This window comes from Physeter macrocephalus, chromosome 21, assembly GCF_002837175.3.
Source record: "Physeter macrocephalus isolate SW-GA chromosome 21, ASM283717v5, whole genome shotgun sequence".
NCBI lineage: Eukaryota > Metazoa > Chordata > Mammalia > Artiodactyla > Physeteridae > Physeter > Physeter macrocephalus.
In genome coordinates, this window is record NC_041234.1 from 117,480,011 (window position 1) to 117,503,941 (window position 23,931).

Genomic DNA, 23,931 nt, shown 5'->3' on the forward strand with positions numbered 1-23,931 from the left:
GGAGGACGACGAGGGGGATGCGGGCTCCTCCCCCGCAGCCCCGAACAGCTGCGCCTCCACCGGGCCCTGGGCCGGGCCTGGGCCCTGAAGGTCTGCCTCAGACTGGCGGAGCTCCCTCATCTCGACCAGGCGCCTGAGGACGGGTCGGGCCGCCGGCAGGAGTGTGGGCAGGGGTGACAGGGAGGGCCCACGGACCTGGGCGAGAGAGGGGCTGTGAGCGCCCCGCGCAGCTCTGACAGAGGCCACTTACAGGTCTCGCCCTGAGGGGTGCCCTGGCAGGTGGTGCGAGGCCTTGTGAACAAAGGCTCTTCGGTCACATCCTGGAACGCGGCTTCTCCAGGCAGCAGCCTGAGGTCGGGGTGCCCCGCGGGCACGGGCTGGGCCAGGGCGAGGGACTGCGGGGTGCAGCTCCCTGAGCCGAGGGCCGGAGCCCCCGTGTCGGGAGGAAGAGGCGCCTCGCCGAAGCCGGGCGCCCCGCCCGCGGCGGGGCCCTTCTCGGCCGCAGCCATGCGGAGGGCGGCGTGTCCCTCCTTCAGGTGAACGGGACAGGGCAGCGCGGCCGGCAGCACCCTGGGCTCACGCGCCCGCGCAGCCCCTCACAGGAGTGCCCCGGCTGCTCGGGGGGGACATCACAGCCCAGCCAGGGAGTGACATCATCAAGGGCAGGCCCGTCAGCGTGTCAGCCTCCTGCTTCACGCCCGTCGTCGCAGGGGACACGACGACACGCGTGCACGGGTGCAGAGCCACAGGCCGAGCACTCGTGCAAACCGGGCACGGCCTTCTGGTCCCGGAGCCCCCGGGCCAGGCAGACGTGCCCGGACCCACGTGTGACGCACGAGGTCAGAGGTCCTCCCCTGTGTCCGCTGGCCGTCAGGGCCGTGCACTGCACCCATGCTTTCAAGCACGAGCAACGCCCGGGACGGGGCCCTCGGTCAACGGCACAGGCACCCTGCCCTTTTGGCACCGTCACAGGCCGGGCAGGTGGTCCTCCACGGATACCCTCTCCAGGCCCTGCCGTCGGTCCGCAGGAGGATCAGGGCAGGAGCTGCAGAGGCGATGGGTGAGCTCCTGGGGACAGAGGAGGACAGGCTACCCTCCCCTGTGGCTCCTCAGCCTGCACGTGTCCACCCCAGGCTGGTCTCTCTCTGCACTCCTAGTCTCCCATCACCCGGGACGGGGCGGTCGCCCTGGGCCTTCACCCACGGTGCGGCTCACTTTCCGCCGACCGCCGTCCACGGGACCCCCGTCTGGGTTTGCGCCCAGGCCCTGAGGGCTGCCATCCTGCTCTGGGGCCTGCTGCTCGAGCACCAGACAGGCGGCCATGCACAACCGCCCATCTGGCACGTTCTCCCCATGTGCGCAACCACCTCCACTGATGCCCCCCACCCTACTCTGGTCACGGGCTCGAGGATCTTCCTGAGATTTCCACGAATCAGAAACGCCTCCAAACCCAATACGTCACCTGCCCACGGCCCAGGCGCCCGGCCCAGTGGGTGAGAGCGAGGGCTCGGCCAGAAGATGCCAAGGCCGGCACCACAGACCTGCTGATCCCCAGCTGCCTGGCTCACACCCTCGGAGCCTCTTGCTTCCCCACAAGGATACTCGTAGGAGCACGTGCTTCATGGGGTCCTGAGGACTCAGGGGGACGTACAGCTGGAGGCAAGGTACCTGCCACTTAACTCACAGTTACCGTGGTTACGGAGAAGCATGCTGTCTCACCGCAAGTTTGAATCTAAGGAGCTTAAGCAATGGTCCATCGGTGGCCCTTGGGTACCCTGCAGGAAGCCTTCCATCACCAGCAAAAGGTGGCCTTCCTTGTCGATTCTTGCAAACCGTGAGCTGAAACGCCACCTGAGTTAACTGTCTCTAGAGACAGCTAGGGTGAGCTACGCAGAAGTCACCATGCATTTTGCATAGATGTAAGTGGTACTCAGTGCCCACGTGACTGGGCAATGCCTCAGGACCACTGAAAAGCCGAGTTCCACCTTAGAATGTCTGGGAACTCGCAAACACTCTCGGGCGCCTCCTCACCCGTCAGCATTGTGGCCGTGTGCTCCCCCACCAACAGCCGAATCCCTGGGCCCCCAGCTTTCCTCTCTGTACTGCATATTCCGGCTGCCCCTGGAGACTCCTGAGAGATGCTCACCCACCCCTGCTCCCCTCGGCTGCTGGTGGCAGCTCGAGGTTCCCTTTTGTGCTCGTTGACAGGACTTCCAGCATCCTGGACCACATCCAAACTAAGACCCGCACAGTGCACATGGAAAATGATGAACCGGTTTATTGAACAGCTAAAGGCGGAAAGAAGAGTGGATTGGGCTACATTTGCTATACACCAAGCCGGAAAGGTGGCACCATTCCAAGTGTCCCCCTTCAGACAGCACAGGCTTCCTACAGGCTGGCGCCAGGGCGGAGTGGTGGGCGCGGTGGATGTCAGCGGAGCCCGGTTTAGACAAGGTAGCAGCTGCCCCCTCTCCCCCTCTACCCTGCTCCCAGGTGACAATGCCAGGGCTCCTTTTACCTTCTTTTACTCACGGCCTGCTTGTTCCCATCGCATCTGCTTTCTTCCCTCTGACTCGCGGCTGTACCCTCAGCTCCTGGAGCCGTGGTCCTCCTAGCTAAAAGCATGGGCCCAGCTTGGGGGCAGACAAAAAGCCCCGGACCTCAACGCGCACACTCTGCTGGCCATTTCTAGTCTCGGCACCCTTCTCCAGTGTTCCAGTTTCCAGTCGTGCTTTATGGCTTTCTGCAAGTCAGTATTCCCAGCATGTTAGAAAAAAGCACAAACAGTTTCTTGCTTACTGTGGCCGTTCTGGCAGTAGCAGCTACTGTGTACGTGGAGAAATTGAAGGGGAAACGGCAATGTCCCATGAAGGGGTGGCACCCCAATGGGCAGGACAGGGGTGCCACTGGCCTCTACTTCTGCAACAGAACACGTAGGTCTTCAGTACAAGCTTGTAGAAAAATACTTTAACAGAATATACTGTACAGAACTGGGATTTAACACGGTATATTACAACGCTAAAATATTTGTATAAATACTATACAGGCACGGAGTCACTCGATTAGAAAGGGCTCACCAATGGGGCCGGTAAAAACCCGGAGAGAAACGACGTCCACGGCAGGAGCATGGCCAGCCGAGGCGGCATGGGTGCACGCGGGGCCCGAGGCCTGTTCACAGTCCCCTAACCATGCCACAACAGGGGCATCTGAGCTGCGCGGCCAGGCCGGCCTGGTTCAAAAATACACTTCTCAATAACACTTTCAATGGGAGTTTTCACACTTTGAAAACCAGCTGTGTAGCCACTCCTGCTCAGGCCTAATCAGCCATCCGGGGCGGCTCCAAGCCAGCTCCGCAGGCGCCTGCCCGGGAGAAATCACTTCTTCCCTCTCCCCAGGCTCCCCCCATCAGATCCACAGCCGCGGACACGCGCCCCACACCATGCTGCGTGTTCCGGGCACCTGTCACCTGCGCGTCCTGTCGTGGTGAGTCACTGGTAGGCATTGAGTGCAAACGAGGCGTGAGATGGACGTCCCCGGAGACCCAGCTCCAGCTCCAGTTCTGGGGGTGGGGGAGGTGAACGGAGAGGCGGAGGAAGGTGGAAGAGAGTGCGGGCCAGGTCCACTCACGATCTGCCCTGGGAGGGGCTGTCTAATCTGGCATTTCGATATTTAATTTGGGAGGTGGGAGGACATACTTTCCAGGGCTCTGGGTGATAACCACCCTGGTCTTCTTTCGAAACATAGGAGCGATCTTAGGAGGTTCTGGAACTGGCGTTTCTTCGGTTTCCTCATTACCTTCATGGTGGAGGTCGTAGGAAATGTTTCCATATTCTCTCAAAAATGGGCAGATTTCAAGCAGAAACTGACAGAAATCCTTGCGAATCCCGAACCACCCTGAAAAGGAAGAAATGTACTTTCTCAAACACTAGTCTCCCTGGAATTTCAGGTTACTTTTCTTTCATGAATGAGGACTTTTCCTTGTACACTGTAGTGCTTTATCCTGATGTCTTGGGAATGAAGCCTGAGCAAAGCCTCAATACCAACTAAGGGTAAGAAGGAAGCCCTGCAGCTCTGCGGCTCTGCAGGTGGCAGTCCTGGACTGGCAGCTACCAGATGTCTCCCTGGGGCCTGTTAGGGATGCGATCTCGGGCCCCGGCCCACACCTCCTGAACCAGAAACTGTGGCGGGGTGTCAGGGGGCAGTCCTGGGATTCTGAGGGGTCCTCCAGTATTGCGAACTACTGCTCTCACGAGCCTCAAATTTATCTGCGGTGTCTGGACGATGTCAACATCCTCCAGTCTTCCCGGCCCAGGAGAAACACATGTGCGACAAAGAATGTCACCCAAGAGAAGGATCTCCATCACCCTCTGGAGTCCGGGAAGATGGCAGGCATGTGTTGGTCCAGGCCTCAAAGCTCCTTCTCCAAGGCCCGCTCTTCCGGTCTGGGTACCACTAAACCGTCAGCTTAGTGCTGGCTCTCCTGGGGCAAAAATCCCCTGTGGCATTAGTTTCCAGAAGGGCGTGCTCTGGGGCTACATGCAAAGGAGCTCAAAGTCTAGTGAGGAGGGGGCCCTCATCAAAGAGCACTTCAGAACGGGCTATCACAGCACACAGGTGGAGAGGGAGAGAGAGAAGCCGGGCACCACTGACAAGACTTGGAGACGTCAGGAATGACGCTGGCGAGAGCGAGGACAAAACGGACACCGGGAGGACGCCCAGGGTTTGGTAGATGATGTGGAGTTTCACCTCATCCTCAGGAGCCCCTGGGAAAAAGGAATCTTGGTCCCCAGGTTGCAGCGGAGGGCATGCGCTCAGAGAGGCTGCCTGCCGTGCGCAGGCCTCCCTCCGGTCATAGGGCCACGAAAGCAAGGCTGACGGCACGCCCTTCCCCTGGAAGATTCCAGGCCTTCTTCAGTCCTACCTTTCCCAGGGAAACTCCCTGCCTGGGGTCCTTAGGTTCATCTTTTCATAAAGCGGGGCCACACACACACACACACACACACACACACACACACACACACACACACAGCCACGCAACAGGCACGCAGACACACATGCACACACACACAGTTCAAGCACTTCGGAAACGCTGGGTACATACAGTGGTTTCCGCCTTTCTGCCCGAATGTGGTTGCCATCAGGGTGATCAAGGAAAGCCAGAGCGGGACAAATATGGGGACACAAGAGAACGCGTTGTGGCCGTCTAGCTTGTGAACCAGCAGGATCTGAGGAAAGAGAGGCAGCTGAGGTCCTGTCCACGGAGCGTCGCAAAACAGACCCTCTCTGAAGCCAGACTGCACTGCCCCTCCCTCGTCACGTCTCATAAGGGGGAAGTTTGCTCCACAGGAGGCAACAGTAACCCTCCGTTCTGGGGGAAAGGACAAGATGAGCTTTCACACGGCTCTTCGGGACTAAACAAAATCCATCCACCTAGAACACTTCCAACATCAGGACTGTTATGGGAAACTCTTGCTGCTGTTTTTTTGGAGGAGTCAACAGCGCCCACTCTAGAATTCTCCACAGGGCTCAAATACAAAAATACCACATCCAACTTTCTCTTTCTAGAAGACGACAAATCAATACATTCAGATGCGTGGTGGCTGGCGAGGCACACTTCTCACCGCCAGCCCCCAGGCCCCCAGAGAAAGGCTGCCCTGACTGTCCTGCGGTCCTCTGGTGGCAGGCTCACCCGGGGAGCTGCTGTTCTGGGGAAGCGCAGGCTGCCGGGCCTCAAGAGTTCTGCCGAAAGCTTACCTCAAAAGTAAGGAGCGGCACGACGATGGTCATCCAGCTCAGCGCCATGGTGATGTGTGTCCTCCGCTGCTCCGCGATCACATCCATGGAGCGCAGGAACAGGACGGACCACACGATGTAGTAGAGGACCACCAGGCACAGAAAAGACATGAGAATCCACAGGGGGACACACACGACCTGCGGGGAGGAGGAGAGAAGAAAGGCCTTTAGGGTAGGCAGGGCCAACTCCTCCCTGGATCTCTGCGCTTAAGACGGCGCCAGGCCTGGATGGGGCCAGCGTGGGAAGAGGACCCGCTGCTCACTGTCGGGGTTGCCGTTGCCCCGGCAGCCCTCAGGGTGACGGGACTCGCGGCCACTTCCCTGCGGCGTGAGCTCGCTCAGCGGGCCCCGGGCTCTGCCCGCCTCCCCTCCACCCGCGCCCTGGCTCACCCGGACATCCCCTCTCCCCAGTCATTTCCCATCCTGCCAGAGGTACTGTGGCCAAAGGCTCCTTGGCAACTCGGGCTGCCCAGGGCGCCCAGGCCCTCCGTGAACTTGCAAGTCGAGGCCGGGAGGCTTCCGCCACTCGGCCTCCGCTGCCTCGCCCAGGTGGGTTCTGTGTCAGTTGCTGTCACACCAAAAAGAGCCTGTTTCACCCTCACACACGAGCCCACACGATGAGTCCTGGGGGCCTCAGCAGGCTCCTCCCGTGTGACCTTCTCTCCCTTCTGCACGGCCCCCGTGGGTACATCTGTTGTCCCTTTGTCTTCCCTTACAAAACAGTAAAATTGACTGTTATCCTTTGGTGTCCGGTTCTATGACTTTTCACGCCCACACGTATAGATCTGTGGAGCCTCGGGCGGGACACAGGACAGCTCCTTCACCCTGCCAGACTCCCTCGTGCTCTCCCATCACTGTGTCACCCCCTTGCCCCACCCATAACCCCCGGCAGCCACTGCTCGGTCCTATATCACGACACTTTGGTCTCTTCAAGAACGTGATGGAGATGGACTCATACAGCACGTGACCTTCTGAGGCTCCCTTCTCCCAATCGGCAGAACATCTCTGAGATGCCCGCAGGTTGTTTGCGTGTATCTACACGTCACTCCTTTTCACTGCTGAGCGCTGTTCCACTGGATGGATGCACCCCGGCCTGCTATCCAGTCACCCTGGGAAGGAGATGTGGGTGCTTTCCCGCTTCTGGCTCTTGCAAATAAGGTTGCTATAAACATCTGTGCCCAGGTTTCTGTGTGGCTGTACATTTACATTTCTCCAGCGGAAACACCCAGGATCGGCACTGCTAGGTCACATGGTAACTCCATGTTTAATTTATAAGAAACTGCCAAGCCGTTTTCCAGAGCATCTACCCACTTTGGCATTTTTACCAGCGACGGGCAAGGGTCCGGGTCCCTCGGGTCCGCCCCAGCACTTGCTACTGTGGTTCTTATCTTTGCCATTTTGATGAGTGTGCTGTGGTGCCTCATCCTGGTTTTTATTTGCTTTTCCCTAATGGGTAATGATGTCCTTTTCATGTGCTTATCCGCCACGTGTCTATCTTCTTTGTGAATAGTCGGTTCGAGTCTTTTGTCAATTTTAAAATTAGGTTGTTGAGCTTTTGGAGTTTTGAGAGTTCTTTAGATGCTTTGGATACGTGTCCTTGGTTAGACATCTGCTTTGCAAATATTTTCTCCTGGTCTGTGACCTGTCTTTTCATTAATTTCATTTTAATTCTGAGCTTCTTTTATAGACCACGTTGTTGGTGCCATTTCCGGGAACTCTTCACCTAACTCCAGATCCCAAAGATTTTTCTCCTATGTTTTCTTCTAACAGTTCTTTAGTTTTTACCTTTCATTTTTAGACCTAGGACTTGAGTTGGTATATGAGTTTTAATCCTCCTGAGGAGCTTGGAGTTCCTGACTGGAGGTTTGCCGTGCACAGCTTCCCCTTATGTTCCTCCTCCTAAAGCACGTCTGGGAACGGACTCACTTAGAGGCCTGGCCCTCGTGGGTGGAATGTTAGTGACCAGCCTCACTCAGTTTCTCTTGAACACGGTGGGAACCCTGTAATCAGGCTGCTTCAGCTGCTGGGATTTGCACAGGATTGGGGCTGGAAAAATTCCTCTGTTCATCTATAGAAAACATGCACAATTCTTAATCTTTTTTTTTTTTCTGATTTTATCTTACACTAAAATTTTGTTCTTACCCAGATTTGTTTCCTCCATGGCACAACAGAAAGCTCTGAACCCAATTATCGTTCTCTAGACACAGCACCCTGAAGATGTAAGATGGGTGCCTGCACAGTATTTTTTATTATGAATGTTTTAGCAAAGACTTTAGGCAAAAGGGATGGATCTTGTCTTTATTCACTAGAGAGGTAACTTATGTTCCCTTATTTTCCTCCTTGTCGCCAAATGAATATTTTCTTTTTTTTTTTTACTATATCTTTTACCTTTGTTCTGTTTTTTTTAAAGGTAGACCATGTTCATCACAGACAATGTCTTCTGTACAAAAGTACACATCAAGTGGCGGCGGGGGGGGCGGGGAGAAAACCCCAAACCCTGGCAAGACCTCGCCTCCCAGAGGCAAGATAATTCTTCTACCTTTTGTCTCATCTTCTTTCTATGCATTACTAGTTGAAACCGTACTGTTTTCTCTAATTTGCAGCTTGCCATATATATATATATCTCTCTCCATCCATTCTTCTATCTATCTATCTTTGCACAATTGGTTTTAACCGAACACCCATTAACGGAAGCAAGAGGTCACTAGCATGACTCAGACTTCACCCCTGGCAGGAGTGTAAACTGGCACAGCTTTTTTGAAAAGGGAGTTGGCAGTGCAGTCTGTATTTCAAAATCTCAAAAAGTTCCCACCCTCTGGCCCAGTAATACTGTGTCTGTAGTCTTTCCTAGGAAAACAGTGAAAAAAAAAAACAGACAAAGATTTTTATGCACAAAATTATATGCTGCAGCATGGTTTATAATCGTAAAACACCGGTAACAACTTCAATATTCGGAAATGAGGGGACAGTCTCGTAAATGTATTTGAAGACTATTTTGCATCAATTAAACTTGAAAAGTTATGCTTATAAAAACCTTTTATTGACATGTAAAAATGCTTATGATACAACACTAGAACAACAAAGCAGGATACCAAATTATACATGCAGCAGGATCTCAATTATCCTTAGGAAACAATAAACCCCCAGACAAGGAAACAAAAAACACTAACCATGTTATCTCCCAGTGGATTATGGGTGATTATTATCCTATTACCTACGCTTGCCTGTCTTTCCTGACATTTCTACAATAAACACGAATAACTTTTATAATAGAAAGAAAAGTTTATTTAAGGATTTAAAAAGTTACATACAAGCCACGGCCAGTGGATGATCTTGTCCAGTCTTAAGGCAATGAATATGAACTGGAGAATGTTGACAGAACACAGGATTTCTAACTAAAAATGAAGAGAAGAATCAGTTAAACAAAATAATGGTTGCATTCAATACCACAACTGTTTGGTGAACACACCAAAAGGCAATGCAAATTATAATGCAGCAAAAGTTTTATTATGTCACACTTGCAACCTCCTGATTTTCAGCACTGGAGGAGCAAAGCAGTGCTGTGTCAAGGAGAAACCTGGCCCTGGCCTTGTGCCTCGTCCTCTCTGCTAAGTGGCTGCTCGGCCCTTTATGCTCATCCAGGCAATGACCTGTTGCCAGGCTCGCGATCTGCAGAGGCAGTCTCCGGGGGTCTCCCCCAGCTTCCTTCCTGCGCCTACCCACAGACATCTCTGTTCTTAATCATCCCTGTACCGCCTTCTTCTTGTACCTGGAACTCAGTCTGCATCCCACCCCTTCCTTTCTGGCTCCTCGAGGACCCTGTCACACCAAGACATCAATTATGGATTCTTTACTGCATCTCTAAGCCCGCCACGCCACGATCCTTCCCAGAAGCACAGAAACATGTTCAACTCATTCCCATTCAACACAAAATTACCCCAAGACCCAATGAACCCACCCTTCCCTTGATCCGGTACCCCTCCCGGCCCTAGCTCTCTCTTTGTGTTACCATCAAGCTTTGTGAGACACCGTGGACACTTGAGTCCCTATGGCCACCCCTGCCACTCCAAGCTCCACCCACTGTGGCCCGGCCTCCACCCTCAGGACCACCCGGAAACTGCTTTCATGAAGGTCACCTGATCAGCTCTGCAGCGTCGGACCACTTCAGCTGGCATCCTACTGGGCGTCTCTGCAGCGTGGGAGATTGCCCACCACCCCTCCCTCCTCCAAGGATCCCAGCGTGCAGCTCGCCATCCTCCTGGTCTCTGACACTTCCCTTTCATGTGCCTTTTCCTCTCCTTAAATGGTGATGCCCCCCCAAAGCCTTAAACTCAGCCTCTCTCGCCACTGTAGAGACTCAGACACAAACAGACGTGCTCTCACTCCCTCGGCCCGCCCTGGGGTGGGGGTTAGAGCCAGCCTCCACATCCCTGGCCCGCCGCCGCCTCCGCCGCGACCTCCTGCTGCTCGCTTCTCCACCCTCGGTCTCCACCTTGGCCTTCCTGCTGTGGCCCAGAGCCGACTCTCCCAGAGGCACTTCGGAGGAAGCCCTTCTCCCCCCACCCCCCCGAGTTCATCACCCCACCCCGCGCACCCTGCTGCCTTCAGGACGCAGGAGGGCAGCCCGCACTGTGTTGCCCACACCCCCGGGCTCAGGCCCTCCGCCCTGTGCCCCACGGCGCACACTTCTCTAGCGCCCCTGGCCCGGCCCCCAACCTGAGCCCCCCTGCTCCCGGATGCCCCGCAGGGGGCCCTCCCTCTGGCTCCAGGGCTCGCTGCCCTTCGAGGGCTCAGCGCTGCCCACAGGATGGATGTCACAGGACGCCACGTGACCTGGCCCAGAGCTGCCCCAAAGTTCCCAGTTCCCAGGGCATTTAGCGACTCAGCAATTCTTTCTGAGGCCTCTGGGCCAAAAGAAACACCTGACGGTTCCACTGATTTAAGTCATTAGATCTAAACTGAGTACTCATCTTAAGTAGCCATCTAAAAAAAAAATACGTCATGTTCATTGAAAGAAAAATATTCTATGTGTTCCACTCTTAACTAACGACCAGTCATTCCTAGTGGGACGCGTGTGCCTGTTGGCACTGCACCATTCCTCAGAACGCTGCCACCCTCATCACCTGCTCTCCGTATGGACCTTTGCACAGTATCGCCTCCTCATCCCAGCAACTGCCAAGAACTTAGACTTCCATGACACCACCGAAATGAAGGTAGTGTGACCTAATAATAAAGCCGTGAACTACATGGAGCTAGTAGTTCATAGGGTGTCCCTACAGATGCCAGGGATCACTGCTTTTCCCTCAAAAATGTCCGGTATCCCATGGTGCCCCTGTGAGCTCATCACGGTGCCCTGGGAAGCTCAGCAACGCCTCGAGGACTGAGGACTGGCCCTTACTCACCCCAATCCCTCTACGCAGACCCCCTCCTCCCCGGCTCCCTCCTTCACACTTCATGCTCCGGGCATTTTTTTTCTTTTTACTGTGGAAAAATACACATACTGTAAAACTTACCCTCTTTGTCTTGACCCTCTTTCAGGGTACAGTTGAATGGTATTGAGTACATTCTTTCATAGGACCGCCATATGACTGTAGCTGTGACACCATCACCATGTTCCACCTCTAGGACTCTCTGCATCTTGCAAAACTGTGCTCCAGTCATATCTGAGTCACTGGTCCACTCAACATGACAGACTTTCTTCTGCATCTACGGCTTCTTATGTGTTATTTCCTCGGCCTGAAAAGTACCATCCCCTTCCTACCTACACAGGGCACCCTGGCTCACCCAGACTCCTCCTTCAGGGCTCTGGGGGAACCTAGCCCCAGTCACCCCCTAGCCAACGTAGGTACTCCTCCTGGGACACAAGAACTAAGAGGGAGCTCAACTCTTGGCGTGTGCTTTCTTCTCGTAGGCAGACTGCCGAGAGTGTGAAAATACGGTTTCATGCCCAGTAGAGTCCTAGCCCTTGTATGTGTTTTTGCTTTCTAAGAAACAAAGTTCCAAATTTTCAGTTTTCTTAAACCTCCTCCTCAGCCCTCCTCCGACGCTATTTACGGAGCTTTCTCAGTGCTTTTCAACCTGGGTAACGCTGCTCACCTGCGAAAGAGCTAGGAAGTGTGCAGGGGCCCTAATGGCCGTCACAGCGACTTGAGGGAGCACCTCCGCTAGTGTTTAGTGTTGAGCAGAGGCCGGGGCTGAGTGTCCTGACGTGCAGGGCAGAGTCCTGTCCAACAAAACATCTCCTACGCGAAAGGCCAGGAGCATACCCAGCTCCCACTGAGAGACACGGCCCCAAATAGGTAAAACCGAGAATCTGTGATCTCAGTGATTCTGTTTAATGCAAGCTTTTATAAATGATTTTTAAAGCTTGGCTTTACTTCATTTTGCTCCGATAACAGAGAAAAACACAAAGCAACAGAGGCACAAAGTAGAAAGGTAAATGTGACTGGGTGGAAATGGTGCCTCCACCTAATACAGGGAATACAGACTCGGGGGAAGTTGGATAAGGAGTCTGGAGCTCGTGTAGACATCGGAGTTTACAAATGCGAATTTAGGAAGCGAGAGCACGTAAGTGGCAGCGGAGGCAGGCAGTGTGGACAAGATCACTCAGAGGACGGGTGCACAGTGAGGACAGAAGCTGCCCAGGACTAGACTCCTGAGGGACAGCACTGTGCAAGGAGCGGGCGGAGGAAGAATACTTCAGAGAAGGAGCTGAACGCAGGCAGGGGTGGCCGGACTGGTCGAGGGACCAGGGGTGTCAGGAGCCACGGAGCGGCCAGTGGCCAGACAAGACGGGGGCTCAAGAGGCCCCCGGATGAGGCCACAGGGCACGGGGAACGCGGGGCCCCTGCCGCACCGCTTCCCAGAGCCCGTCTGTGAGGAAGGAAGAGGCACGAGAGGCAAACAGAGGCCTGAGGCGGGTATTGCTGCTGTTGTTGTGTTTTCCCTTTCAGATGAGCGAGCGAGGTCGCTGGACAGAGTGGACCAGTTCAGGAGCAAATTTTTGGAGGACCCGGCGGGGCAGAGGGTCCGAAGCGGGAGGGCAGGCGCAGGGAGGCTGAGAGCGGGCCCCCAGGGCTCCCCTCTCTCCACGGCCGCCCGGACCAGGGCTGAGGGGTCGCTCTCCCCGCGCCAGGCGCAGCCGCTCCTGTCGCTCGGGGCCCTGTTCCCACTTGGTGCCCGGGGGCCTGGCTCCATCACTCTCCCACTGTGGGTCCCTCCCTCGCCAGGCTCACGTACCCTGAGCTGCCACCCACCAGCTACCACTCTCCCTGCCAACCAACTGTGGCCTTCTTCCTCCGCTCTCGACCCACGCGGCTCAGCACGGCATCCACAGTGTCCAGTTTCCCCCCTCGAGCCATTCTAGACCCGGCTGTGGGCCCTCGGCTTCTGGGCAGTCGGAGCATGGGCTTTGGAGTCGGGCTGCCTGCAATGGAATCCCGTCCCTGTCCCTGGATAAGCGGCCAGGAACAAATTCCCTACCCCTTCTGGAACGCAGGGGTGGCAACGGCAGGCCTGGCACACGCCCAGGGGTCAACGAATACTACCTGCGATCGTTTTCGTTACTACTATTAGCATTGCTAGTATTGCTTTCTCACTCGTGTGTGTATCCCCTATGTTTAGGCCAAGAGGGCTTGGCGTATAGTAAATACTTGGTAAATGCTTACCAAATGAACATATAGGCCCATCAGGATAAGCTAACCAGGGAGCAGACAAAGTGCTGGTCATGGGGTCTGAGGTGCTGTGCTGGCTAGTTTTACACGTCAACTTGGCTGGGCTGTAGTACCCGGTCCTTTAACCAAACAATAATCTAGGTATTGCTGTGAGGGTACTGACTTTAAGAAAAGGAGACTTCCCCCCAGGATGTGGGTAGGTCTCATCCAATCAGCTAAACGGCCTGAAGAGCAAAAACTGAGGTGGCCTGGAGAGGGAGAAATCCCGCTGAATCTCCAGCCCGCCAGCCTGCGCCATCAATTTCAGACTCGCCAGCTCCTTCGAATAAACCTCCTCATGTGTATATCTATCCGCACATCTACATCTATATCTACATCTACATCTATCCTACTGGTTCTGTTTCTCAGGAGAAGCTGGCTGATCCAGGTGGGCAGGGAAAGACGTGAAGTTGGAAGAAGCCTGATGGCCTCGGTGAAAAACCAGCGTTCTAAGTCAAGAAAGAGAAACGTGATTATGTCCATCATCTTTCGTTTCCTTACACACCATGATCTAGAGTTAGCGATCAACCTCATCCTAACAAAGGACAAGAAGTCTCCATTACAATAACTGACCAAAAGGTGTTGCTTTTTAAAACCTTCCTAAATATACGAAATCTCACCTCCAGTGACCTGTCATGTCGAAAACCCCAAACACAAGCCGCCACAGACACCGGGGAAACGAAGAAGAGCGGCATGAAGACCAGGAGCCAGAAGTGGCTGCCCCTCTCGATCCTGTCACAGACCAGCACCTCAAACATCAGCAGGAGCAAGTGGATGCCCACCGCGATCAGCATCGCCTTGAACTCCACACACGTTTCCCCTTCTGCTCTAGAAAGGGACACAAGGAGAAGAAAAACACCCTCAGTTGGGAATCTCCATAACAAGCCAGCAGCTCAGCGCAAATACCCACTTCCGAGGATACTAAGGACTGTATTTGTAAATTTGACAAAAGGCGAAGGCAAATCAGGTGGAAAGCCAAATTAACATTCCTCCTTAATAGGCAATCTTTCAAACATCAAAGAACTACTACAGGACAAGAAATGAACATTTACAACCAAACCAGACTTAGACTTCGAACTGAATAAAGACAGTCTCAGAAGCGACAGCCACAGTTATTATTTCCTGACAGCGCACATAAACACTTTTGTTCACAACTTTAAATTCAACTACCTCCACGATTATTTAAGCTGATTGCTTCTACTGCTAAAAACTGACAAATATCCCTTAAATCTCACGATCCCTGTCTCTCAGTGAATTAAAAACCATGTAAATCACATTTCATGCAATACTATCAAAATAGCTCTAGTTTTATGAATAAGTGTGTGTTATAGTTCAAGAAAACACAGTAACTGTGGTTAGGTGCTATTTTAAAATGCAAATAAAATTGTGAATGCCTTTTTATTTTCCTTTCTATTCCATTAGGATGAATTGACACCTGCAGATGATAAAGAAGAGCCATTAAAACTGTTCTTTAAATCAGTTAAAGCTGCTTAAGGGCCATTCTTGGACTTAACAGGTTAACAATTAAAAAAAATAATAAGGCCACTAATCAGGAAAATGCTTAACGATGCATTTGCAAGGCTGACAGTGCTCCATTCAAAATATAGATGAACAATTGTGATGTGTCATGTTGGCGGTAAATACTTGTAAGTTTAGGACATAGAGAAAATGAGGTCAGTGGTTATTTCTATAGGACCCAACAATGTTCCATTGGACAGTACTGACACTAGAATGACCATGTCTGTACGTTCAGGACATTCAACTATGCACACACAATTCCTTTTCTTAAGGGAATCTTGAAAGGAATCTTAAATTTAACCAACAGAGGAAAGCTCAGATAGCTTCTAAATAATTAGTGGAACTTAAAATGTTTAGCTATGTAACTTTTCATTCTTTGAGTAGCAAACATTAGATATCTGAAAATACCTCATAAAAAATAAAAGATTTATGGCCACACAGGTAATCTTTTGGGTCTCACCTTTTCCTGTCTCAGGACCTCACTGTTTCCTGGCCAAGCTGCCTCCTCCACACTAACAGTCCTAAAACCCCAGGACTAGGAGACTGGGACAAGGGGAGACCCAGTTCCAGGACTGAGTGGAGAAGGATATATCCCTGAGGGCCAAAGCTAGAACTGTGGTTTGTAGAACTGCTCCTACAAACATGATGGTTTTATACGTCCTTGTCTAGCATGGTATAACAGTTCTATATTTTGGATGCATGTTAGATTACTTAAGCTTTTGTAGGCTGGCTAGGAACTTACGCACCTAAAATAACAGTGCATTTGTCAAAAAGTGGATATCAAACACTTAATTTTTAAAAACTTAGAACAGAACTCAGTTTGCCTACATTATAGTTCTTATAAAACCTCAGACAGGTAGAAAAGAAAATAGTCCTGACTTTATCAAAAGTGAAAAACAAGATACTGCCCGCACCCCCCACCCCCCAGCTCAGAGTAGAGACCAAAAGGTTTTATAAAGCAGTATTACCGATATTGGGGATTTCGTGCCCAGACTCCAGTTCCAACCGAGGCTCCAACAATGACCATTAACTTCCACAGCCATATTGGAGCAAAGACAGCCCAGTAACTCCACTGAATGATGCCATCCAGACGAAGGGCCAGCAACACGGAGAATAGCAGCAGACAGGCATAGATGAGGAATTTACTAGGAGAAAAGCAAAATGATTAAAGAGGATTCACATTTACAAATATGCGATATTAAAATGAGGAGTAATAACAGCATTGCTTTTTAGCACATGAAAAGAGTCACTAATTCAATAATCATATATCAAAAATTCTATGTAGAAGACATACTGTTGTTAGAGGATAAGACAAATATAAAGAAGACTAAAATAAGTTTCCTGCTTTCCAGGGCTTCCTGGTAGGAGGGGGAGTCCACACAGAAACAGATAATTACAACACAGCATGGCATGTGCCATAATGGTTCTATGGGTAGAGTGTGATGGCAGCCCAGAAGAGGAAATATGGATTCTGTCTGGGGTGACTGGGAAGCAGAGAGGTGACGACCCTGGAGCTGGTTCTGGAGGATACATGGAAAGCTGCCAGGCAGGAAAGGATATGAGCTGAGGAAGCATTCCAAGCAGAAGGAACTAGCCATCGAGACATGGAGACTGAAAACAGTTGACAGGCTCAGGATATGGTCAAGTTCTGTCACTGACTAATTATTTGATTCTATTTTTAAGCAGGTAGCCATCTGCCATATTCAAATATAGTAATATTTTAGCATACGTATTATCCTTTTTGTGACTGAATTATACATACAAACATACACTTATATTTCACATAAAAGGGACTTCATGAAGAAGATGTTTTTAAAATATTAATTAGAAATTACATTGTTGGGGACTTCTACTTCCAGCTTTGATACAGTAAGAGGGATGGAGTTTTCCTGAAACAAGAAACTGGAGAAAATATATGAAACAACAGTTTTCAGACAGTGAACAACAGGCAGTGAAGGACCGTGATGGCAGAAAGAAAGAAAGAAAACAAAGGAGATAAACCCTATCAATGCCCCAGCTTACTGCTTTGGAGGCAATTTCCAGACTGCAGTAAGAAGGCAGTTAAAACCCAACCCTACTGACAATTACATGAAATATAAATGGTCTAAATACCAATTAAAAGACAAAGATTGTCAGGCTGGATTTAAAACAGCAAGATAACTATATGCTATCTATAAGAAACCTACTTTATCTATCTACAAAGTGACAGATAGATAATAAGGACAGAAAAAGTTATACCAGGCAAACACTAACCAGAAGAAAGTCAGAATGACTTTATTAATATCTGTTTTAGTCTTCTATTGCTGCTATAACAAATTACCACAAACGTAGCAGCTTAAAAGAACGCAAATTTATTATCTCACAGTTGTGTGTGTCAGAAGTCCAGACAGGCTTAAGTTGGTTTCTTTGCTCAGAGTCTCATAAATGAAATCAAGATGTCAGTTGGCTGGGCTCTTCTCAGGTGACTCTGGGAAGAACCTGCTTCCAAGTTCATTCAGGTTGTTGGCAATCCTGTTTCTTGTGGTTGTAGGGCTAAGATCTTAGTTTCTTTGCTGGCTGTCAGCTGGGGGCTGCCCGTAGGTCCTAGAGTTCTCTCTCTGAGAAGAACATAATAGGCCTTTATACTCAAAGCCAGGAGCAGCATATGGAATCTTTCTCATGCTTGGGACTTCTTTTGCCCTATGGCTCCTGCTTCCAGAGAAAGTGCTATGCTTTTAAGAGCTCATGTGATTAGATTGGGTCCACCTGGATAATCCAGGATACCCTTCCTATCTTAAAGTCCACAACTGTGGTAGGCAGAATTCTAAATATGTTCGCCAAGATTCCTGCCCTCAGTTATTCAATCAAACACTAATCTACGTACTACCAGGAAAGGACTTTGCAGATGGAATTAAGGGTACTAATCAGCCACTTTAAAATATGGAGATCATCCCAGATTATCCAGTTGTGTCCAATGTAATCATATGAGCCCTTAAAAGCAGAAGAGGAAGGCATACAAGTAAGTCAGAGAGATGTGGCAGAAGAGGAGAGATAAGGCAGAAGGGGAAGTCAGTGAGATTCCAAAAGTGAGAAGGATTCCACCTGCCTTTGCTGGCTTTGAAGATGGAGGAAGGGAGTCATGAGCCAAGGAATGCAAGCCGACTCTAGAAGTTGAGAATAACTCCTAGCTGACAGCCAGCAAGGAAATGGGGTCATGAGCCCTACAACCACGAGGAACTAAATTCTGACAACAACCCAAATGAGTTTGGAAGCAGATTAATCTCCAGAGCCTCAAGAAAGGAACAGAGCCCTGCTGACACCTTGATTCCAGCCTTGTGAGACTCTAAGCAGAAGATCCAACCGAGCCATGCTGTACCTGTACTTCTGACCTACAAAACTATGAGATAATAAGCTTGTGTAGCTTTAAGACGCTAAATCTGTGGTAATTTGTCACGGATGCAATAAAAACTAATACTGCAACCTTAAAGACATCTGCAAAATCCCCTTTACCGTGTAACATAACATATTCATAGGTTCCAGGGCTTAAGGGCCTGGATATCTCTGGGGGAACCATTCTGCCTACCACGATATAAGGTTAAGATATATTTTTGAACAAGGAATATTACCAGGGACAAACAGGGGCATACATAATGATAAAGAGGTGATTTGTGCTGAAGGAGGACCCAGCAACTGTAAATATTTATGTACCTAATAGCAAAGCTTCAAAATACACGTAGAAAACATTAATAATTAAAACATTAAGGAGAAACAGAAAAATCCACAACTATTACTGGAAATTAACACTTCTCTCTCAGTAACTGATAGAACACAGAGAATTACTAAGGATATACAAGTTTGTAATAACACTATCAACCAACATGACCTAATTGATATTGATAAAGCATTCCTCCCAACAACAGCAGAATACAAATTCAAGTGCAAATTCGGGTGCACATGGAACATTCACCAAGACAGACTGAATTCTGGGCCATAAAACAAGCCTCAACAAATGTAAAAGGACTGAAATCATACAAAGTAAATCTCTAAGCACAATGAGATTAAACTAAAAATCAATAACATAAAGATATTTGAAAAATTCTCAAAATACTTACAAATTAAACAATACTCTTCTAAATAATCCATAGGTAAAAGAAGAAAAAAAACACGCAAGGAAAAATTTTAAAATTCTGGACTAAATGAAAGTGAAAACACAACATACCAAAATATGCGAGATATAGCTAAAGAAATACTTAAGGGGAATTTACAGCATCAAATGTTAAGCAGAAAAGTTCTCAAGTCAACGATCTATGATTCACCTTAAAAAACTAGGAAGAGAAGGAAATTTTTAAAAAATGAATGGAAGTAAATAATAAATATACACACAAATATCAATGAACTACATAAGAAACATGTTAGAGAAAAATCAATGAAACCAGGGACTTCCCTGGCAGTCCAGTGATTAAAACGTCGCCTTCCAGTGCAGGGGGTGCAGGTTCGATCCCTGGTCGGGGAGCTAAGATCCCATATGCCTTGCGGCCAAAAAGCCAAAACATAAAACAGAAACTATACTGTAACAAATTCAATAAAGACTGTAAAAATGGTCCACATTTAAAAAAAAAAGAACTCAATGAAACTAAAAGCTGGTTCTCTGAAAAGATCAAGAAAATTGGTAAACCTATACCTAGAGTTATCAGGAAAAAAATTTGTGTAGACACAAATTACCAATACAAAGAATGAAAGCAGGGACATCACTACAAATCCTACAAACATTACAGGGATTAGAAGTGGATATTATGAACAACTTTATGCACATATATTTATTGAAATAAAGACATTATTAAAGTTCACACAAGAAGAAATATTCATATTCCTATATCTATTTAAAAAACTGAAATTGCAGTTGGACTCCTTCTCACAAAGAAAATGTCAGAGCCAGACAAAATCTACCAAACACATAAGAAAGAAACAATACCAACTTTTCACAAACTCTTGCAGAAAAAGATGAGAGGGGAACATTTCCCAGTGTATTTTATGAAGCCAGCATTACCCTGATACCCAAACCTGACCAAGAAAGAAAACTACATACCAGTATCCTTCATGAAGACAGATGCAAAACCCCTAAAAAACAGGATATTGAATCCAGCAATATATAAAAAGGATATTACATTATGATAAAGTGTGCTTTAGCCAGGATTGCAAGTTTCACTTAACATTGGAAATCAATTAATGTAACTCACTGTATTAATAGAATGAAAAAGAGAAGCCATATGATTATTCAATAGTTCCAGAAAAAAACATTTGACATAATTCACTACTCACTCAAGATAAAAGCTCTAAACTAATTAGGGCTAGAAGGGTATCTAGGGAAAAAACCTAGTTAAAAATGCTGAATGGTTAAAGACTAAATACCTTCCCCCTAAGATTGGAAACCAGGCAAGTATGTCCACTTCAGTACATCTATTCAACACTGTACTGGAGGTCCTAGCCACAAATATAGTACAAGAAAAAGAAATAAAAGGGATAAAGACTCAAAAGGAAGGAGTAAATCTGATATTTGCAGACAACATGATGTCTATGTAGAAAATCTTAAGTACTCTACCAAAGAAGCTACTAAATCTAATAAGTGAATTTAGCAAAAGTTGCAGGATACAAGGTAAATATACAAAAAAAATGTACTGCATTTCTATATGCTAGCAATGAGAAAATGGACACTTTAAAAAAAAAACTATCATTTACTGCAACTTTCCTATAAACCTAATAATATTTAAAATTAAAAGTTTATGAAAAACTACCATTGACAACAGTATCAAAATATGAAATACTTAGAGATAAATTTAACAAAATATGTGCAAGACATACTCTGAAACCTAACACTACCAAAAAATTAAAGATCTAAATAAATGGAGAGATACACCATTTTTATAGATTGAAACATTAAATATTGTTAAAATTTACATCCTCTATTAGTTTCCTTATGGTTGCTATAACAAATTACCATGAACCTGATGGTTTAAAAACAATACACATTTATTCTCTTATAGTTCTGCAGGCTAAAGGTCCACAATGGGGTTCACTACATGAAAACTAAGGTGTCAGCAGGGCCATGTCTCCAGAGACTAGGAGAGAATCCATTCCTTGCCTTTTCAAGTTTCTAGAGCCGCATTCCTTGCACTACTTTGGGCCCCTTCCTCCATCATCAAAATCAGAAAGGCAGCATCTTCAAATCTCTTTCTCCGCCTCAATCGCATTGCCTTCTCCTCCTAATAGTATCTCCTTCTGCCTCCCTCTTATATGGAAACCCATGAATGCATTTAGGGCCTGCCTGGATAATCCAGAACACTCTCCCCATCTCAAGATCTTTACCTTAATCACATCTTTTGCCATATAAGACAATATTCACCTTTTTACCACAGAAGGAAATATACACAGGTTCCATGGATTAGGAAGTAGGTATCTTTGAGGGACATTATTTAGCCTACCATACTCATCAGATTATTCAAAAGATTCAATGCATGTAGTCCCATTTTTGCTTTTGTTTCTCCTGCCTGAGGAGACATATCCAAAAAAACATTGCTAAGACTGATGTCAAAGAGCATACTGCCTGTGTCTTCTTCTAGGATTTTTATGGTTTCAGGTCTTACATTTAAGTCTTTAATCCATTTAAGTCTTTAATCATTTCTGTATATGGTATGAGAAAGTAGTCTAGTTTGATAACATCTTACACTGTCAGAATGGCTACTATTTAAAAAAAGACAACAGATAACAAGTGTTGGTGACGATGTGAAGAAAAGGGAACCCCTGTGCACTGTTGGCAGGAACATAAACTGGTGCCACCACTATGGAAAATGGTATAGAGGTTCCTCAAAAAATGAAAAATAGAACTACCATGTGATCCAGCAATTCCACTCCTGGGGATTTATCTGAAGAAAACAAAAACACTAATTCAAAAAGATATATGTACCCCTAATGTTCACTGCAGCCTTATTTACAGTAGCTCAGATATAGAGGCACCCTAAGTGTCCATTGATAGATGAACGTTTAAAAAAGATGTGGAGCGTGTGTGTGTGTGATGGAATATTACTCAGCCACAAAAAAGAATGAAATCTTGTCATTTGTGACAACATGGATGAACCTACAGGGTATTATGCTAAGTGAAATAAGTCAGACAGAGGAAGACAAATACTGTATAACTGCATTTATATGTGGACTCTAAAAAAGCAAATTAACAAACATAACAAAACAGAGTCATAGATACAGAGAATAAACAGGTGGTTGCCAGAGGGGAGGAGAGGAAGGGAGGAGAGAAATAAGTGAGGGAGATTAAGAAGTACAACTTCCAGCTACAAAATAAATGAGTCATGGGTATGAAATGTACATTGTGGGGAAAATAGTCAAAAATAATATAATATCTTTGAATAGTGACAGATGGTAACTAGACTGATTGTGGTGATAATTTAAGAATGTATAGAAATATAGAATCACTATGTTGTACACCAGGAACTAACATAATGTTGTAGGTCAGTTATACCTCAAAAACAAACAAATCGATAGAAAAAGAGATTAGATTTGTGGTTACCGGAGGTCGGGGTTAGGGGAGGGGGAATTGGATGAAGGCAGTCAAAAGGTAGAAACTTCCTGTTATAAGATAAATAAGTATTAGACAAGTATTTTACAACATGATAAATGTAATTAACACTGCCGTATGTTACACATGAAAGCTGTTAAGAGAGTACATCCTAAGAGTTCTCACCGCAATGAAAAATATGCTTCTTCTTTTTCTTTTATTTTGTATCTATATGAGATGATTAATGTTCACTAAACTTACTGCGGTAATAATTTCATGATGTATGTAAGTCAAATCATTATGCTGTATCTAAACTTACACAGTGCTGTATGTCACCTATATTTCAATAAAACTGGAAGAAAAAAACCCACCGTAAAGCAAGGCGCAATAAAGTAAAGTGCAATAAAACGAGGTAAGCCTGTATGCATTTAAGGTTCCACCATGTCTTTTCATGGCTTGATAGCTCATTTCCTTTGAGTGTTAAGCAAGATTCCACTGGAATAAGTAATAAACCACAGTTTATTTATCCATTCAAGATGTCCCCATTGAGGGACATCATGGTTGCTTCCAAGTTTTGGCAACTATGAATAAAGCTGCTATAAATATATAGAAAAAAAAAGATTCAGTGCAATGCCAATGAAAATCCAAGCAGCCTCTTCTACAGAAATTGACATACTTGTTCTAAAAATTATACGAAAATGCAAAAGACCTCAAATGGGCAGAACAACTGTGAGAAAGAACAAAGTTGGAGGAACTACACTACATGCTTATACTGCATGTTTTCATGGCTTACTATAGAGCTACAATAATCAAGACAATGTAGGATTCGCATCAGGAGAGACACAGAGAACAGAATAGAGTCCAAAAACATACCTATACATACATGGTCAAAGGTGCGAAGGCAATTCAATAGAGAAAGAATTGGGCTTCTATAAATGGTGCTGAAACAACTGGATAGATGGGGAAAATGAACCTAGACTCTTAACCTCACAGCATATGACAATCGTCGCTGAGGAGGTAGAGCAAATGGAACCCTCATATATCGCTGGTAGGAATGCAGTGTAGCCACTTTAGAAAGCACTTTGGTAGTTTCTCATAAAGTTAAGTATACCCTTACTCTACAGCCCAGCAATCCCATACCTAGGTATTTACTTAAGAACAAGGAAAACATATGTCCACACAAAGACTTGTGTTCAAATGTTCAAAGCCACTTTATTTATTATAGCCACTGGAAACAACCCAAATGTCCAAAAACTGGTGAATGGTTAAACCAACTGAGGTATGTCTATTCAAATGGAATACTAATCAGCAGGGAAAAGGAACAAACTAGGGATACATGCAACAACATGGATAACCTCAAACGCA

The 23,931-nt window shown here is 47.6% G+C and overlaps 1 protein-coding gene across 4 annotated transcripts in view; it reads right to left on the reverse strand.

Annotated features, from left to right (window-relative positions):
• Nucleotides 1-2,246: 2,246 nt before the first annotated feature.
• The window catches only part of TMEM185A (transmembrane protein 185A), a 35,937-nt gene continuing 14,252 nt past the window's right edge, over nucleotides 2,247-23,931 (reverse strand). Inside the window, exons 2-9 of one of the 4 annotated variants that reach the window (XM_028482488.2) lie at nucleotides 15,992-16,168; nucleotides 14,126-14,333; nucleotides 9,105-9,188; nucleotides 5,755-5,931; nucleotides 5,102-5,225; nucleotides 3,696-3,894; nucleotides 3,467-3,559; nucleotides 2,247-2,743 (exon numbers count right to left, since the gene is read on the reverse strand). In XM_028482488.2, the coding sequence (XP_028338289.1) occupies nucleotides 2,734-2,743; nucleotides 3,467-3,559; nucleotides 3,696-3,894; nucleotides 5,102-5,225; nucleotides 5,755-5,931; nucleotides 9,105-9,188; nucleotides 14,126-14,333; nucleotides 15,992-16,168 (1,072 nt within the window). In that variant the 3' untranslated portion in view covers nucleotides 2,247-2,733. Of the gene's footprint in view, nucleotides 2,744-3,466; nucleotides 3,560-3,695; nucleotides 3,895-5,101; nucleotides 5,226-5,754; nucleotides 5,932-7,578; nucleotides 7,862-9,104; nucleotides 9,189-14,125; nucleotides 14,334-15,991; nucleotides 16,169-23,931 lie in introns of those variants that run through there. The other 3 variants (XM_028482489.2, XM_007120074.4, XR_003677856.2) reach the window with 3 other exon arrangements.